Below are 18,143 nucleotides of genomic sequence, written 5' to 3'. Positions count from 1 at the left end.
TCTCACTGAGAGATAGCCAGAAAGGATTTGATTCACGATGAATTTTAACCACTTCATATCAAAACATTCAGTGCTCCAGCTGTGAAGTGCTAAATTGGACTCCTGTATTTAAAGGTTACCTTTAAAGAGAGACTGGTTTATTATACCAAACAACAAAACCGCCCTGAATTTCACTATTTCCCCTTTTTTTCCTCACTGCAGATTAGAAGCATGTTAAATAAGGTCCCTCTGAAAAATTTACGATTCTAAAGTTCAATTGTTTTACTCTGTAGATAGATTTACTTTATTCATTACATGGCAATTTAGACTTTAGGAACATGGCACTAGGGGCCAGGAATTTTGATTCTAGAAAGTGCGACTACTCATATGAGAATAGTTATATTTGTGCATAAGCTTTTTGCAGGATTGGATCATAAAATAATTTTTTCATCTCTCACTATTATCAATAAAAGCAATGCCATGGTTTGGCACGGACAATATGATATAATGACTTCCTTCAATCAGTCTGTTTCTGTCCCTCAGTACAATGTGGTTCACTGTACCTGAGATAATAGAGCTCACTGACGTAGGTGGAATATTGTTCCTAAGCAACCAGAGAAACTATGCAGGGTTTAATGATTTTTATTTAATGCATTTTTATGAGAAGAACACTACCTTTTTTTTTTTTTTTTTTTGTATTGTGATGTTTTAGATGGAAATGCTGTTTACCCTGGGAGCTATATTTAGCAATCCTGCCACAAAACAAACAAAAAGAATTGAGTACTCTAATCTTAGATATTCAGACAGCTAGTTTATAAACATTTTAAATACATCATCTATTATTATTATTTATATTATGGTAGTGCCCAAAGGCCCTAGTATCGAATGGGGCCCAATTGTGCCGGGTATTATAAAAACAAAGAAATAATATAGTTAACTCTTCAGGGCACGTAGAGAAGACAGAGGAGAAAATATTGATATCATTTCTGTGCATATAAATCCTTTGCTGCCAACTCATTCCTGATAAACTTTACTGGCACTGTCAACTAACATTATGATCTTTATATTACAATTAACTTTTAAGGTCAAATAATAGTAATAATAATAGCAAGGTTTTCAAGAGTGGAAGCCTAAAATTAGACTCCCACATCAATATTTGGGAACCTGCCCAATTTTCAGAAGCACCAAGAACCTTAAGTTCCATTGACCTCAAGAGAAGAAAATCTTGGCCTGGAAGCACTAAAACAAAAACTTCATATAAAAACATTAAAGGCTAGAAGAGAAAACTGGAATTGGAGAATGTGGGCCAGATCCTCTGGTGGTGTAAACTGGCAGATGTCTATTGACTTCAGTGGAGCTATTCTAATTTACACCAGCTGAGAGTCTGGCCCAGTATTTAGAATAACTAAATGTGAGAAGTTTCCACACTCAGTGCATTTTAACACTCTGAGGCTTCTAATTCAAACACTCTGATTATTCATATTACCACAGTGGCAAGGAGCCTCATGCTATGTCTACACTGGGGGGGATCGATTTAAGATATGCAAATTCAGCTACGTGAATAGCGTAGCTGAATTCGACATATCCAAGCCGACTTACCCCGCTGTGAGGACGGCAGCAAATCGACCGCTGCGGCTCCCCCATTGACGGCGCTTACTCCTACCTGCGCTGGTGGAGTACGCGCGTCGATTCGGGGATCGATTATCACGTCCCGACGAGACGCGATAATTCGATCTCCGAGAGATCGATTTCTACCCGCCAATCCAGGCGGGTAGTGAAGACAAGCCCTCAGTCATGAGCCAGAAGCCCATTGTGGGAGGTGCTGTACAAACACAGAACAAAAAGATTGTTCCTGCCTCAAGGACCTTACAATCTAAGTATAAAACAAGAGACAACAGTTGCGGAAAGGCAAGGGAGGAAACAATGAGACAATATCAGTCAGCATGATAGGCTATGGTCTCCGCACAGCGCCAGCACAGCCACCGTAGGCATCCTGACAAATGAAGAGTTCTCAGGAGGAATCTGAAATCAGATAATGAAATAGCTTTGCGGATGTTTACACGGAGTTCCTCCAAAGCATGAGGGCCAGCACAGGGGAAAGAACAAAGTGATAGTTTGAAAATTTAATACATGGAGGATGGAGGCTGATACTGTAAGTCAATCAAAGGCAGGAACTGACATCTCAATAGCAAATGAGAGAGGTGATAGATAAGGTGAACATAGATAGTGTGGAGATAGGCTGCAAAAAGGTCTTGAAAATGAAGACAGCATCTTACATTTGATATTATAGAGAAGGGAGAGCCAGAGGAGGGATTCAAAGAGAGGTGATGTGGTCAAAGCTACAGGCCGGGAGCATGAACTTTGCAGCAGAATTCTCAATGCATATGAGCAAGGCAAGATTGCAGTTGTCAAGGCCAGAAAACAGAATGTTGCAGTAACTGAGACATGAGAAAAGAGTTTGGACAAGCGAGTTTTGGCTGTGTGTTTGGATAGGAAAGGCTATATTGCCACAATCCCCTAAAAAGTACAGCTTAGAACCCTAGCTCAATTAACAAACTCACAGAACAAACCCCAATCTTCTCTCTCATAATACACATGTACATATGGCATAGTTATTATAATCAATCAGCCCACAACTGCTGATATACAAGTGTATGTTACAGAAACAGGTGAAGATGTTTTGTTTAATACCAAACTCACAAGTGAAAATCTAAGGCAAAGTCCATGTAGTTTCAACTGATACTGCATCAAAAGCATGAATGTCACATTATTATAACAAAGGAATTTATCAACCCCAAAACTAAAAACCTAATGTGAGGAAGGAGTTAAAATTCAGTCAGCAGAAAAGACAGAAACTGCTGAGAAGCAAAGACATAGTTTCTGTCAATACACGATAACTGTTATCAGCTTATCAGTAAGAAAGAACAAAGCTTGTGACCACGGAAAGAGAGAGTTCAGCAAGGAAAACAGGATCGGGCCCAGACAAGCAAGCAGGAATATTTCAGTAGCATAAATGGCACTGACAATTGTAAACAACTGATAAGCTTATATGGTCAATGCCCACCCAGTAACTTAGTTCTTAGTACAGAATAAACCCTCCCTTTACAGCCCACTGGATATCTGTAAGCACTCATCCTTCCCGACCCCCGACCCGCACCCCGCCTTCTTCCCCCGCTTTGATGCAATTAGGATGACCTCTATATGTACGTACTGTTCTTATTTTTAATCTTTGTTCGGGGTTCTCTCTTGACTTGTAACAATGTCTGTCTCTGTGTGTACAGATAAATGCAAATGAATTGATAAGAGAATGTATATAACTGGCCACTATAGCACCATATCTTTGAAGCTACTTGTCAGTCTTCCTGGTACCACAAATAAACCCCCTTCAGTATTGTCTGTGCTTGCCTGATTCTTGGGGAAAGAATCTTTTTGCCTAACACTAACAATCAAGAAGTTTCATTAAAAATTTCCTGGTTTTCCATTGCAATTTCCAAAATTATCTCACCAGTTCTAGGTTTGACAAGCCACAAATTGGCTAAGTTTCACTCCCAAACTTTGTGAACACGTTAAAGACTGAATTCTGTTTCCAATAAACCTTGTGGGGAATTAGATTTTGTAACAATGTCAGTTTCAGATGGCTTAGGGCTTGATTGGGAACATTCATAGTTTTGACAGCTGACTACTTCCACTCCACTCTAGCTGATATTCTCAGGACAGAAGGCACAAATTGCTGCAGAAGAGTAGGAATTCTTGCATAGAAGCACTCTACCTTGAATGCATGCTGCCGAACACAATCGACTAACATTGGTTTCAAGAAGTCAAACACACTGTGGGGAAAGTGCTTTTAACTATGCACACAACTCTACTCCTTCACTTGCTGCCAGGGTGAACCTTTGAAAAGTTGACCCTCAGAGGTATATGAAGAAGAAAAAAAGGAAAAGGAAGCTCAGACAAGTCAGGGGTCTTGGTTTCAAAACATCCTTCGGGTAAGGACAAGTTTTGTTTGTGAATACAGCCATTTTATTGATGTGCAAAGGATAGATAGAACAAATATTTCTAGGTACGTAAGTGGGTGACAGGAGTCCAGACTTTTTCCCGTGGAAACTACCTTGAACATCAGGATCCAGCTCTCTCAGCTGGAGTCCAACTACAAGAGCCAGGCCTTCAGACCAAGAGCTCTTTTCTTCCTGCCAGTCTTCCTTCATTTGGCTCAATCTGCCCCTTGACCTACTTCTATGGAACTGCAAGAGAGTTAGTTCTAAGATGAGCTCTCTCCCACAAAAATGCTCCATGCCTAACTGCATCTTGACTTCCCTTTCCCATTTGCTGTCTGGTAACCCAACAGTCAAGAACTTCCATCCAATAGTACTCTGATTGCTCCACAACCTACCTTCACAAAGTAAATTTATATTCTTATAGTTGAGGAAAAAAGCTAGAATGCCAAACCCTTGCTACTCCATTCCCTTTCAACAATACAGCAAGTTCCTATCACAGAGGCATATGAAGAAGGGAAAATAAGGATAGGCCCTATGAGAGATGAAAGGAGGCAAGTCAGACACTATAAGAATAGGAAAAATAATAGTTATAATCAAAAAGTCTTCCTCAAAATTTGGTATTGCCCACAACTTTATAACCAACACTAACAAGAATCCCCAGAGTTTGGGATTCCGTCCAAGATAGTTTGGGGAACATATCTATGTCAACAATATGATTGTGACTTAGACCATCCATTTGTAGCAGGGACTTGGCACACAGCGAACAGAAACGGTTTGAGAAGTTGAAACAGGGTCATCAACAACTGAATACCTCTACACTGGTAAAACAATGAGGTTGTTCCTGATCAACCATTGTCTTTTAATGACTCTTTGCACAGCAAAACCCACAGGGATGTTGGAGCATGGGAAAATCACCAGAAGGAAAGACAGAGGAAAGTGTCTCAGCCTATTTTTTAAAAAAAGAGATATGCCCTCTGAGCAAGGGGAGCCATTTCATAGCCAGAAACAGAGAGAGATGGCTGGAGGAGTGGGGAAAAGACTCTCAGGAGTGGTGAGGATTCGGAGGGGTGGGAGGGGAATTGTGTTCGGGGTTTTGTTGTTTTGGCTAGATTCGTCATTCTCTTACGTTGTTTAAGAGTAAACTGTGTTTAAAAAGGTCCTGCACAAAACCTGTGTTTCTTACTTTACCTGCCACAAGTCCCCAGAGAGTTCTACTCTAAACCAGACTGCCCAAAGAAGGGGAGACTCTGACCGAGTACGCATAAGCAACTAGGAGGGCTTGAGCTGTTTCAGCACTGGTCTTGGGAGCCTAGGGTAGTTGGACTGTGGAGTCCCCTATCCCAAGGAAGGCTTTCAGACCGGGAGTCTGCATCTGGGAGTGTGCCCTGGAGACCTGGAGGCAGAGACAGTGCTGGGCTCTGCCCAGACCCAGCGGGATCCGTCCTATTAGAACAGCCTAGTGATGATCTGTTAGAGGGACTTGACCTGGATATAACACCATCATTTGCCTTGTAGATGCCCACTAAGCTATGCGAATATCTAGATCTATAAAAACAGGGGCAATGATCCTGACCTCCCTCGTAAAGTTCTTTGAGATCTACTGATGAAATGTGCTATCAGATCTTGGTATTATTATGCATGCACATGCGTGCGCGCACACACACACACACACACACACACACAGAGTTACAGAAGGATGAATGGCAATTCTATACTTAAGGTTGTACAGTATTGTGAATTGCACTTAAAGAAGGACTAAAACCCAGTTTCACATTTGAAAGATTAAATTTAGTCTCCAACCTTGGCACAGTAACTCTTCATTTTTTAGTAAAATATTTCCTAACTCATGCAGAGGAGACATTTTAAAATGTTCCCTTTCTCAGAATTAGTGAGGTTTTCTGAGTGGGGAATAGATCCACACACAGAGCTATATATGTAATTACATTGTTAGAGTGAATGTTTACATGTGAACATAATGAGAAGAAAATTTTAAATACAGAATGTAAGACTTTAGGTGCAAGCATAGAAATAAATCGAAAGGGAACAGAATAAGCTTTAACTCCTCTGGCATTTTAGTTTCATTTCAAACCAGAAAAAACCGATATTGCCAACACTTTGATCATTTAATGATTTTTCTCTGCTATAGTTTAATGTTCATATGATCTATATAAATTATGCAGTTTAGTTAATACCTTTTTATGACCTTCAATACTGGTCATGTGCAAGCTGAATTAGAAATGATGCAGTCTAACTTTCTGTGCAGGACTGATGAGGGTGTGTCTAAGCAAAGATCCCCATAATCACATATGGTATCAGGTTTTATCCACGGATACTGTTTTACATCAAACTGTTCAGAAGAAATTTGTTCAAGCCAGTAAATACCTTGTGTATTTCCCTAGCAGGGACTTACAGTTAAGACATTTCTGATCCAGTAAAGAAACTGAAATGAAAGGATTGAAGTTGGCCAGAGGATATTTTTGGCAAAAAACAATGCTGAAGGACAATATCTGAAAATTTGCTCCAAGGGCTCTCAAGTCAATAGCTCTAGGTTGAGTATGTTACCACCTGTTTATATCTGTGATAATCTTAGTTCTCCTTCTCCAAAATCCTCTCTGAAAATAGATAGTTTAATTATTTACAGCTCTTCAACATTAAGCAATACCTATGGGTTTTCTTCCCTACACTGCTGCCAAATTCCCTCTCCCCTGAATTTTAAAAAAATAATTAAGGGTCTGTTCCTATTCTAGTTGAAGTCAATGTCAAAACTCCCACTACCTTCAACTGGATGGCAGAAGAACCTACATATTAAGGAATAAATTCTGCTTTCACATATTCATGTATAATGCTCTCTGAAGTCTTCAAAACTCAGCGGGAAATCTTGCAAATATAGGTTCTCATATGCACTGACTGATTGATTCCTCACACATTTCCTCCTTTTGGCCAGGGTGGAAATACCCTGAGAAGAGCATTTCCAGTAGTATGACAGTATTCAGGCTCCTAGGAAGTGCAAAGGAATATGACACCCATCCCTAATTATACTTCAATAAAATGAGAGTTTGTCTTAAAAGTGGATAAAAGTCAAACATATAAATATAAATACAGAGGGGAAGAAGCTAAAAATTATCTACAGCGCCATAGACAAAGAACTGTATAAACTTATACAAATGTACAGTCTGTATTAATGAAAAAAATCCCAGTGACTCAAAACAGAATCTATAAATACACAGAGATGTGCAACTGATTTCTGTCACAGTCACTTGCATTGCTCTTTGGTGATTATGAGTCAGAAGACCAACTTCTGGCATCACATGTCTGGATGCACAGAGGAGACGAAGTATCTAATTGTTCTGACTTTGGTTATGACAGTGGAATCTTTCCCACCCTCCCGTTTATTCTTCTGTAAAATTGCTGGAAAATAATGCAGATGTGCTATCTTGCATAGAGCACTGTCAGTAGTTGATGGCAGTGCAAGTGTTGAAGGACCCAAGGCAGCTATAGTTTATGACAGATCTAACAACTAGTCTTAAATGGAATTACAGCAGTGAGAAATTCATATGGTATCTGTTTGTTGAGAAGAAAATTCTGCCCCTTCTGTGGATACAGAAATTATCCTGGCAGCAGAAAGAGGGGATGCAATGTGGGAATAGAAGAAAAGTCTCTGCTCCACAGCCACTCCCTAAATACCAATGCATAACAGGCTGGGACAGAGTAAGCTAGAAGGGACTGAAGAATTCATTGCTACATCCAACTTCAATTTTGAAATTTAAAAACTTTTGTGAAAACAAATTTTGTTCTGTGCTGTTCATAAACTGTTCACTGTGAGTACTCAATCAAGCAGTATTTTTGTTTGCTTTGATTGAATTGCATGACCTTTATCCACTATTTCTGCACAAAACAAAAAAAGTTTCAGTTCCAGTTCCAAAATTTACTTTCCAGAAATGTTCAGACAGGCACAAATCTTTGCAAAAATCCAAAGTGGTGCAAACACAGTGTGACATAATGCACCCCTGTATTCACACCCTCCACACAATCACAATAATCTTTGTGCAAAGTATCATTTGAGAACTCATAACTTGCTGATCAGTAATATCTTGGTAAAATGTGTATAGCAGCATTACGTGTGAGGTTTTAAAGTTTTATGATGTTAAAAGTGCACGTTCAAAACTCACGTAGCACCAACTTGGTGAAACAGACCAATCTTGAACAAAGGTGGGTATGTTTGCCTTAATTTGCATTTAATGAACATTGGAATTCCACTGCAAATTAGCAAGCAGAACAGAAAGAAAATGTATCACAAAAGTAATCTCTTCATTATTTTGTCGGTTGTGGACTAATTTGAATTACAACAATACTTTATAGCAGACTAGTAAGCATACTGCATTTTAGTTTGTAAAAGTAATGAAATCTTAGTCACATAGAGCCCACTCTATAGCATGCACAATTACACCTTTGCTGAGAGGTAGGGAGAGATCACTATTTCTCAAATTACTCAAATGTATCAGCTGAGCAGACAGGCCCAGATCCTGCATCAGATCCGTTTGCAGGCATTTTTTTCTGAAGTCAATGTGACTCCACACAGTGGTTCTAAAATGTAAGATCAGGGCCAAAAAGCAAGATTATATTAGCCATTGCCCACTTGTCTTACATGCATAGATTTATAGATTGCAAGGCTAGAAGGTTCTATTGTGATCATCTAGTCTCACCTCCCATACAACACAGGCTATAAAACTTCCCCAAAATAATTCCTAGAGTATTTCTTTTAGAAAAACATCCAATCTTGATTTTAAAATTGTCAGTGATGGCGAATTCATCATGACTCTTGGTAAATTGTTCCTATGGTTACTTTAAAATTAAAAATGTATGTATCATTTCCAGTCTGAATTTATCTAGCTTCAACTTCCAGCCATTGGATTGTATTATGCCTTTCTTTGCTAGATTGAAGAGCTCATTATCAAATATTTGTTCCCCATGTAGATCTTTACAGACTGTTATCAAGTCACCCCTTAACCTTTTGTTTGTTAAGCTAAATCGATAGACTGAAAGAGCTCAAATCACTCTAAGGCATGTTTTCCAATCCTTCAATCATTCGAATGTTCTTCTCTGAACTCTCTCCAATTTATTCACATCCTTCTCAAATCGTGGGCACCAGAGCTGGACATAGTATTACCGAAGTGGTGGCAAGCTTGAACCTGCAATGGATCTTGGTCGGCAGGTTATGCACACATGTTATAGGGTACATCTACACTACAGGGGGGAGTCGATTTAAGATACGTAAATTCAGCTACGTGAATAGCGTAGCTGAATTCGACGTATCGCAGCCGACTTACCCCGTTGTGAGGACGGTGGCAAAATCGACTTCTGCGGCTTTCTGTCGGCGGCGCTTACTACCACCTCTGCTGGTGGAGTAAGAGCGCCGATTCGGGGATCGATTGTCACGTTCCAACGGTCGATTTCTACCCGCCGATTCAGGCGGGTAGTATAGACCTAGCCATAGAGTGATCAGCAAAGTTTTCCCAGCAGTGAAGGTAGAAATGCATAAGGCACACATCAAAGCTTACATAACAAAATAGTTACAATGTAACAGTGAATCTTTCTTTGACCCATTGTTTTGTAAATTACTGCATACAATCAAGTGACACATTTCTTAGTTTAGCTTTAGAATTACCTGACAATACAATGATTTCACTCTGGAATAAGTAACAGTTATACAGAAAACATTGCTCATGCTTACCTCTACCACAGTTGTTTTGGCAGCTTTGCACATAGGTTGGTTGAAGTTTCTTGCAGTTTTCCTATCACAGGAAAAGAAGGAGAAAATAATTAACAGTAAGAGTAAAATTATAAGCATATCCATTTCAGAATTAGGCTATTACAACATGTTCCTGTAAAACAAATGTTACACTATTTTCTTTCAGATAGCTGTGGATAAAATTGCTAATGGAAGAGGGGAGAAAAGAAAGCCATAACAGCATTTTATAAAAGGCATATGAAAATATGTTGCATTTTATTAAATCATGTTCTTTACAGCTTTCCATGACTCTTAATGGCCACATTAGTTTTTGCAATTAAATATTCAACTGATAAACTCACTTATTTAATTGTTCAGAGCCAACAGCAGTATGCTCTGTGCAAAATTCCCCCTGGTTGCACTAATGCCTGTTGGACAAAATTCACACCTGTGCAGAGGACCAGCAGGAAGCCTATAAACCGCTAAGGTCCCACGCATGACTCCAAAACATCACTGACATTGCACCTGGGAATCTCTGCCATGCCAATCCTGGGACTCTCTCAAACCAAGCCTGTCCGCTGTGACAAATTTCCCTATGTATTATTTTTGTAACATGGAAAAATGGCATCTAGGGAGTAAGACAAACAAATCAAACACTTTCCCTTATGACCTAGCCAGAACTCGAACCCAGATCTTACCAGAAAGAAAGAAAGGTCTATTGAGCCACCTCCACGCCTACATCTGAGATGCTACTTTTTCAGAAAACCACACTTCCTTTGCAAAATTTTCCTTTGCAAAATTTTGGGCCATAATACTAAGTACATGCTACTTTCCAATGCAGTCAATAAAATTCTGCAGAAACTTTTTTCCACCAAAACCAAAGTGTTTCAGTGAACATTTCATCAGGAAAGTTTTTCAGGTCCAGAATGGAATTTCCGGCCAAAATCAGACACAGAAAGAGTCAGTCAGTCTCCTTCTCTTTAGCCCAATGTACGTGTCAGACCCAGATTCAAGTCCCTGCTCTGTCCAGTTCAGAGCAGGAACTTGACTCTGAGCATTTCACATCCTAGCTGAGAGCCCTAAATACCAAGCTATTGTCTACTCTGGAGTGAGTCTGTCTGTCTCTCTCTCCCCCTCCCGTTTTTGGTGAAATTTTTTGAAAGTTTTTGTTTTTGTTCCACATTTAAATGAAAACAAATTTTGAAACCTTGCAATGTCTGGCAAAAATTGAGTTCTTTTCTGGCCAGCCCTATTTTCTAAGTCTTTACTCCTTGTCTCTTCACCCTATTGTTTCATGCACATCACTTGCTTTTACCATGCTGAACTTTGGGCTTCCACTGCCCCCTCCTGGTTCTTTATGTTGTGCCAAATGCCTACATGTAGCATGCACAACAGTTTCTTTCTGGTTTCTAGTGTAGTACAAAGAAAAGTTGTTTTCACTCCAACAGTCCAAGGCCAAATACAGAGATGGAAATTGTTTTATTAATATTAACCAGCAACTATAAAATCTCTGGAGGAGATTAAGGGAGAAAGAAAGATATTTCATCTCATAGCATCTGACAGCAGCGTGTAGAGTACAGACACTGCATGCTCAGCTAGTATCAATAGTAGCATAGGCAGTGAGGCGGAGTTTAGGTGAATAGAGTGCCCTGTGTTCTGGAACCCTCCGGTATACACCCTACATGGCTCTCTACATGCCAACGCAGTGCCTCCCATGTCTACACTGCTCTCCAGCTGCTGGAGTCTCTCTCTGGTGCCTCCCCAATGCCAGAGCTTTTCACCAATGCAGTGAAATCTGCACACCAAAATGAGTGTAACTGCGTAACTAATGTACTCTACGCACTGCTGTAAGTGTAGACAAAGCTTAAGGAAGTTGCCAAACTCATTTATATCTTTTACAGGACCAACTTCTGTTGCTGAGAGATACAAGCTTTAATCAAAAGACGCTGGTCCAATCAAAGATATTACCTCAACCATCCTGTCTCTCTAATATACTAGGACCAACATGGCTACAACAACACTGCATACAATCTCATTTATGTAAGTTTTTACACCTGTGAAACTACTGATTTCAATGGCATTACTCCAGATTTATAGCAACATGAAATCAGAATTAGACCAAAAATCATCTTTCAAAAGGTCCACTCATTGTTCCATTGAAAAACTGAGGTTTTACAATAACTTTCCAAGGCAAAATACCATTGAGATCCTTGGGTTCCCAAGGATTTTCTAGTGATATAGTTGATTCTCCATTAATTTTATTTACTATTTCCAAATTCTGAACAGCATTCCAGTATCAGTGCTTCTATCTGGTTCTAACCATTTGAATAGCACTCTGATAGTAACCTTTGACTCTCCTTGTGATTGGGAGAGATTGATGCCAATAATTTGGAGACCAAAGAAAGGTTTGTGATGACAGTAAACTAACCCATATTTTCCTAGATATACACAGACCCACCCAGCTTAGAAGGATAACATTTATGTTGCAAGAAGAATTCCTTTTATTAGGCTTGCTATTTCAGTCTTTGCCAAACTTTATCCTGTTAATTATGCTAAAAATAATCATAGTCTGATAATGGTGATGTGGTAACATTTTTAAATAGTGAAATTAAGGGGAAAAACTTAAATTTGATTTCACCAGAATTTGAATGCTTTTTTGTTTTCAAAATCTGATCTGGAAAGTAATATTTTTACATAATAGCATTACATCAATAGGAGTCTGATAACATAGGCATTCTTGTTGATTATTTGGTCTAATTTCATTAGAATCTGACTAATGTAAACAGATCAATTTTCTATTAATCTTCTGTATTAAAGCATTATTATAAACAAACCTTGTATGGCAACACACAACAAATGCATCTCGAGTATTAAGTGTAATTATTGTCCAGGTGGTCCTACTGAAGTCAATGGGAGCTTTGCCATTAACTTAAAATAGGAGCAAACTTTCCAGGAAAACAAAAAAACAAGCAATATTAAGCACCGACATGGACAGACAATAAAAGGCATCTTAGTTTTAATATCCAGGTATCACATTTAGCAGGGAAAATGTTTGTGCACTAAAATGTACATTGAATTTTGGGAGTTTTGTCACAAAAAATAAAAAGTGAAAGAGAAATTTGAAAATGGTATCGGAGATGTAAAAATGAGATGCAATTCAAAGGTTTCACTCCAAGAAATCAAAAGTTTTCCAATATCACTGTGGAAAAAAAAGACATTCACATAAATAGCTGCAGTGTGTTAAAAGCTAACAAAGTCAGGTGTTGCCTACGGGCTTGAACTCTCAACCTCATATCCCCAGTTGCTATGTACATTCAATTACTGCACTTGCATACACATGCATAGTGTCCAATTTGTACTAGTTGTGTGGAAATACACATACATACAGGAGTGCACGAGTGAGCTTTAAAAACTGAATTGATAACATTCTTCTTGTTCAGACAACGGTTTCTGCAGTACATGTTCATTTGCATATCTGTAGTGGGAGACTCACTGATCATACTAATTATAAAGTTATGGGTTGGATTGGCAGATTTCGATTTTATATATAACTGTGATAGATAACATCAATGTTTATTTTATCCTTTTTAATTTTTATCAATTTAAATTTCCACAGTTGCAGGAAATTATTGAGAGGGCAGACAATTATTTAACAATAGAAGATACTGAGATTCAAAAAGTTAAAGCTTGATAACCGTTAAAACACAAATTGTCAGCATCACGTGCCAAAATAGACAAAGTCAATATCCTTAAATCAAACTCTAAAATAAGTTCTCAAGAAGAATTGTTCTTATTTTACTGATCTGTAAATTTCAGTTATCATCATTGGAAAAAAAATTTGTAAGTTTGTGGGAGTGTGTACGGTGAAATCCATACTTCCCAGCAAAAATCTAATCTTTCCAACTCTAGTTAAAGGCTCGTTGTGAGTGACATATTACAATAACTGATCTCTGAAGATGCAGAAGGACCTTAAGGTAGCAGTCTCTAGAGGCTTACTGTTATAGGCACGGACCCAGACGATACAGTGTTTTTTAACCTTCCTGAACTGCCAACTTCCTTAAACTTAAAGATACAAAGCTTCACAAAAGATGTTAGTAGTGGAAGCATCAACTCCCTCACCCTTGTTTATTGCCCATATATCTAAAGCAAACATTTTTAAATGTCCAAGGTAGAGCATAGCTGTTAAGGCCATTTAGATAACAAGCAGACTCAACAGGCAAGACACGCCAGCCAAACCAATAAGTCCATTCTCCTGGTTTTGGAATGTCAGATAGCCTCAGTGCATGTCAAGAGCAATCATCATGAATGCAAAAGGTAGCTGAAACCAGTTGCTTGTAGCCTATAGTGGCCCTAAACAACTTGCATCCAATCTGTACACAACGGTGTTCAAAGTCATGCCAAAGGCTAAATTCACAAGTAGCAGAGCTCCCTGAAAAATGGGTCCTTGTGCTGGCACAAAGCATCGCAGCGCCATGTGCAGGGGGGAGGACCAGCAAGGGCCAGAACAGCACCAAAACTAAGTGGTATTGGCTGAACAGGGAGCATGACCGGAGCACCTGGAATATCCACTCATATAGCAGCTCTCTAAGGAAGCTCCAACCAGCAGAGTTCCTGGGATGCACTAGTGAGAACTGAAGTTGTCCTTGCTATCCAGAGGGCACATCTACCTCAAACCAATGAAATGAAATTCTCCTGTGTGCATCCTTGTCGTAGCTAGAACAGGAAGGAGTAATTTACACTCCCCTAGCTTAATCAAAGCCAAAGCTTGGATTAGTTGGTCCTCTTTAAGGCATTAGAATATTTTGGTCATTATCTTGGTTATGTTGCACTGTAATGGACATTGATATCTATTAAGGAGACCAGGCTTGCTAGGCAAAGGCTGTCTAGAAGTGTAGTCTGCTCAGTACATGTTTGGAGACAATGCAGCTACAATTTGCTGTATTGAACAAAAATGCTGAAGGCTACAAAACATTTTTTCAGCAATCCTGTCTCAATCCTTCTTCCTGGAAGACATGCTGCAGTTCAACCACACATTGTTGGGCTAAACACAGGAATCAGTTGGTAAAATATTACAGTTTATATGCAGGAAGTCAGATTAGAAGATCACACTAGTCCTTTCTGGCCTTAAAATCTATTAAATATACCTTAATCCATCCTTTAGAGTGCAATAGAAGAACACTTTCACTTCTGCCCTTAGCTTCAAGGCGAGCAACTAACTGGGTGGCGGAAAGGTGGCAAAGGCATAGGGGATCCACTGTTAAAATGTGGCAAACCCCACAAGCAAACTGCTCCTGTAGCTACTGAATCACAGTCAATACCAGAAATAGTTCAGTTCATTTAGAGTGGAGGTCATAAAACTCAAGGCAATAATATGGGTGGAACGGACCCTGTTGGTACTGAAAACATGTCAGAATGGAGCATCAGGCCACACAGTAGGTAAAATAAATCTACTATAGTCTATTGCAATTTTCCCGTTGAGGTGTTCCTGGTAGGCCATGGGATAAAAAATCAGAGTATCTGTAGTAGGACTGCTCTCTACTCTCAGGCTGAGGGATACCATTAGTTTACAATTAGATTACTTGATCTGGCAATCTGCTTGTTGGATATTTGCAGAAAGGAGCAAAGAAGATCAAATCTTGGCTGGAGGTATCCCAGGTCTGATACCGTTTCCTAAACCAGAGATGTTTCCTCCTCTCCTCAGTTGCTGTCAAATGGGGAAGTAGAGCTTTCAGATCTCCTCTCCAAGTGAACTATTCCTGATATTAACTGTGCTTCAGCAATGTGGGAGGTATAGAAGTAGGGTGCAGGGAGCAGGAGGGAAAAAGGAACATACAATGGAAAGTGGGAGACCGATTCGATGCAGCAGAATGTGGAAAAGAGAGGGAGAATGGGACAGGTATGTGATTGTGGAGAAAGAGGGAAAATGTGGAGGGCAAGCAAATGCTAGGGGAAAGATATGGGATTGGAGGCTGTGTGAAGCATGGAGGGACAGGTAGAAGAGATAGAATGACAGCTCCCAGTGCCCAAACCCCAGGGGGCAGGAGAAGGTAAGTGAACAGCCAACAGGGTGGCCTACATTTCTTTGTGTGTGCACATTTAAAGTTCAATCATCAACCAGAAACAATCACTCATTTGGAAGTGGGGGAGGGAGGGAAGCTTCCTCCTGGAGGCTCAAAAATCACAAGGCAGGCAAAAAACAATGCCACTGATTTAAATATCATGATTTTTAAGACAGACCAATAATTGCACGTTTCCTTTGGGAATCTGAGTTTGTAAACACTTGGGGTTTTTTGCATTCCTTATTTCCTCTAATATTGAAAAGGGGTGGATTACTTGACTTTGCAGTTTACTGTAAGAAAGTGTGCTCAGCTACCACAACACTTACCTCTTCTTCTGTTAGCAGCAAAATAAACAGACAAACAAAAAACTGTGTTAAACATAAGCAAATCTCTCCTGTTTAAATGGAAGAGGAACCACAGGAGCAATACAGCTGCCTAGTCATACCTTGGTCTCAGACTGTGGCTAAAGTTGTGTTGCACAGTTCTTTAAGGGGACCTAGACATAACTCACCACCATACAGACCCGCAAGTTTTTCCATCATAAAGGATGATATATAATGGCATAAAGTGTCTGATCCTTCACCAGTGAAGTCAATAAGAGTTGAACCACAGACTTCAACAGGTCAGAATTAAGCTTATTGGTTGGACTGCAGACTAAATGCAGCTGGCTCTTGTTGTCACCTGTGACCCTACCCAATATACTGTACTTAATTTTTATTTATTTATTTAATTTATTTATTTAAATCTGACACCTTTACTCAAAAGTTTCGATCTGTTCAGAAAGCTACTATGTTTTCCAGGAACCGTTAGTGGCTTTTATCAGCCATGCCATGTTTTTACCACTTTTTTTTTTATTTCACAGCTGTTCTTGTATTCTTGAAAGCCATTAATATATGCAATTATTTTTTGGCCTTTTATAGGATTATAATTTGACAGTAGGGCAAAGCAAAATGAATAAAAGTGAAGTCAGTAAGATATTCATTTGCCATCAAGCAGGAGACAGGATTCCATTTCCTTTTCATATTGTTCCAAACTATTTAAGGATCTTCCTCCACTGGCAAAAGGCCATACCTGAAGATAACGTTTCCTGCACGATCAGCCTTCCATGCCTTCACAAGTGCAAAATCACCTGTAATTGACTTCTCCATAATATAGTGACGACCATCAAACTCCCTCACCTGTAGGGAACAATAGTGCACTGCTGAAATGCAGACATCATCAAACAGACTTCTTATATAATAGTTATTTTGTGTGATTTATTTTACGGACAATTCAACTTAAACCTTCTTTTGTGTCTATGTGTAGTTATGTCTTATAGCTCAAGTGGGTAATAACAGAGGTGCACGGGGAGGCAATAACTTGAATTTATAGTTGCTATAGCTTCCTTGTTTAGGGAAACATAAAACTGGAATTCAGTACCTGTTCCCACTGCACCACCTACTGGAATTCAGCATGCATTATGCTGTACTTCCAGCAGCTCACACAAAGTAACATGCCTTAGTACTGCAGCAGTGATATTTACAGTTTGTATTCACACAGGGTGAAATTCATCCAGATGCAGAGGACCCACCCAAGGTCTATGTGCCTCTTAAATCCAATTTTGAGGGTTTAAGTAATACATAGCCCTCATGCAGACACTTGGTACAGGGGTGAATTTCACCCATTGTTCTCTGAAATTATCTTCTTTTGGTGCTGTGTAATTTGAAAATGTAATTCATAAATGGACCAAGAACCAACTATTTTAATAGCTCCATTAAATTAGATGCAACTTGTAGTTCGCTACAAAATGAGTTTCTATACTTATCAAGCTAATGATTTTCCTGAATTATGACCTAACAGTGCTCTTAAAACTTGTGCTAAATGAAGCAAAGCAAAACATGGGAGGTTCATTAAGACAGAAACTGAAGTCTGGCTATGACATTCCGGTAAAATTATCTCTAGATTTTATAAAACAGAACTCTGTTCTCTTCATGATTGTTTACTGATGCTCAAAGCAAAACTGTTGTATAGGGATCAGGAAACTAGACAGAACAGGGTGTCAGTGGAAATCAGGTTAGTCACCAGAGGACAGGCAGTATGGGTAAGTCATCCATTAGCATGTTTGTTTTTTTAATTATCCATTACTGAGGCGCAATAGCAAAGGTCATGGGCCTTAGAAGAGGGATCTGGATTATCCATGCTGAACTGTGTTAGAGTGTATAGATGAAGAAAATTAAAAGATCAAAATTTGTAACAGTTTCTTGCGCATTACCATCAAATTCAAAGCCAAACCAAACTGAAATAAATGAGCAAGCCAAGCTCCATGCAGTCTTAAATTATAAAAGCACTATATAAGAGCCAGGCATTATTATTATTAAATGCAATTTACACCTAAATCTTGCA

The 18,143-nt window shown here is 39.2% G+C and overlaps 1 protein-coding gene across 1 annotated transcript in view; it reads right to left on the bottom strand.

Moving 5' to 3' along the window:
- OXCT1 (3-oxoacid CoA-transferase 1) overlaps positions 1 to 18,143 on the bottom strand; it is a 128,537-nt gene that overhangs the window by 69,837 nt on the left and 40,557 nt on the right. The window contains exons 6-7 of the mRNA XM_054031401.1: positions 16,833 to 16,939; positions 9,706 to 9,766 (exon numbers count right to left, since the gene is read on the bottom strand). Coding sequence (XP_053887376.1) covers positions 9,706 to 9,766; positions 16,833 to 16,939 — 168 coding nt within the window. The remainder of the gene's footprint in view (positions 1 to 9,705; positions 9,767 to 16,832; positions 16,940 to 18,143) is intronic.

Source organism: Malaclemys terrapin, chromosome 6 (genome assembly GCF_027887155.1).
Source record: "Malaclemys terrapin pileata isolate rMalTer1 chromosome 6, rMalTer1.hap1, whole genome shotgun sequence".
In the NCBI taxonomy this organism is placed as follows: domain Eukaryota; kingdom Metazoa; phylum Chordata; order Testudines; family Emydidae; genus Malaclemys; species Malaclemys terrapin.
Note: the sequence above shows the minus strand (reverse complement) of the source record. Positions and strands in the feature narration are given on the sequence as shown.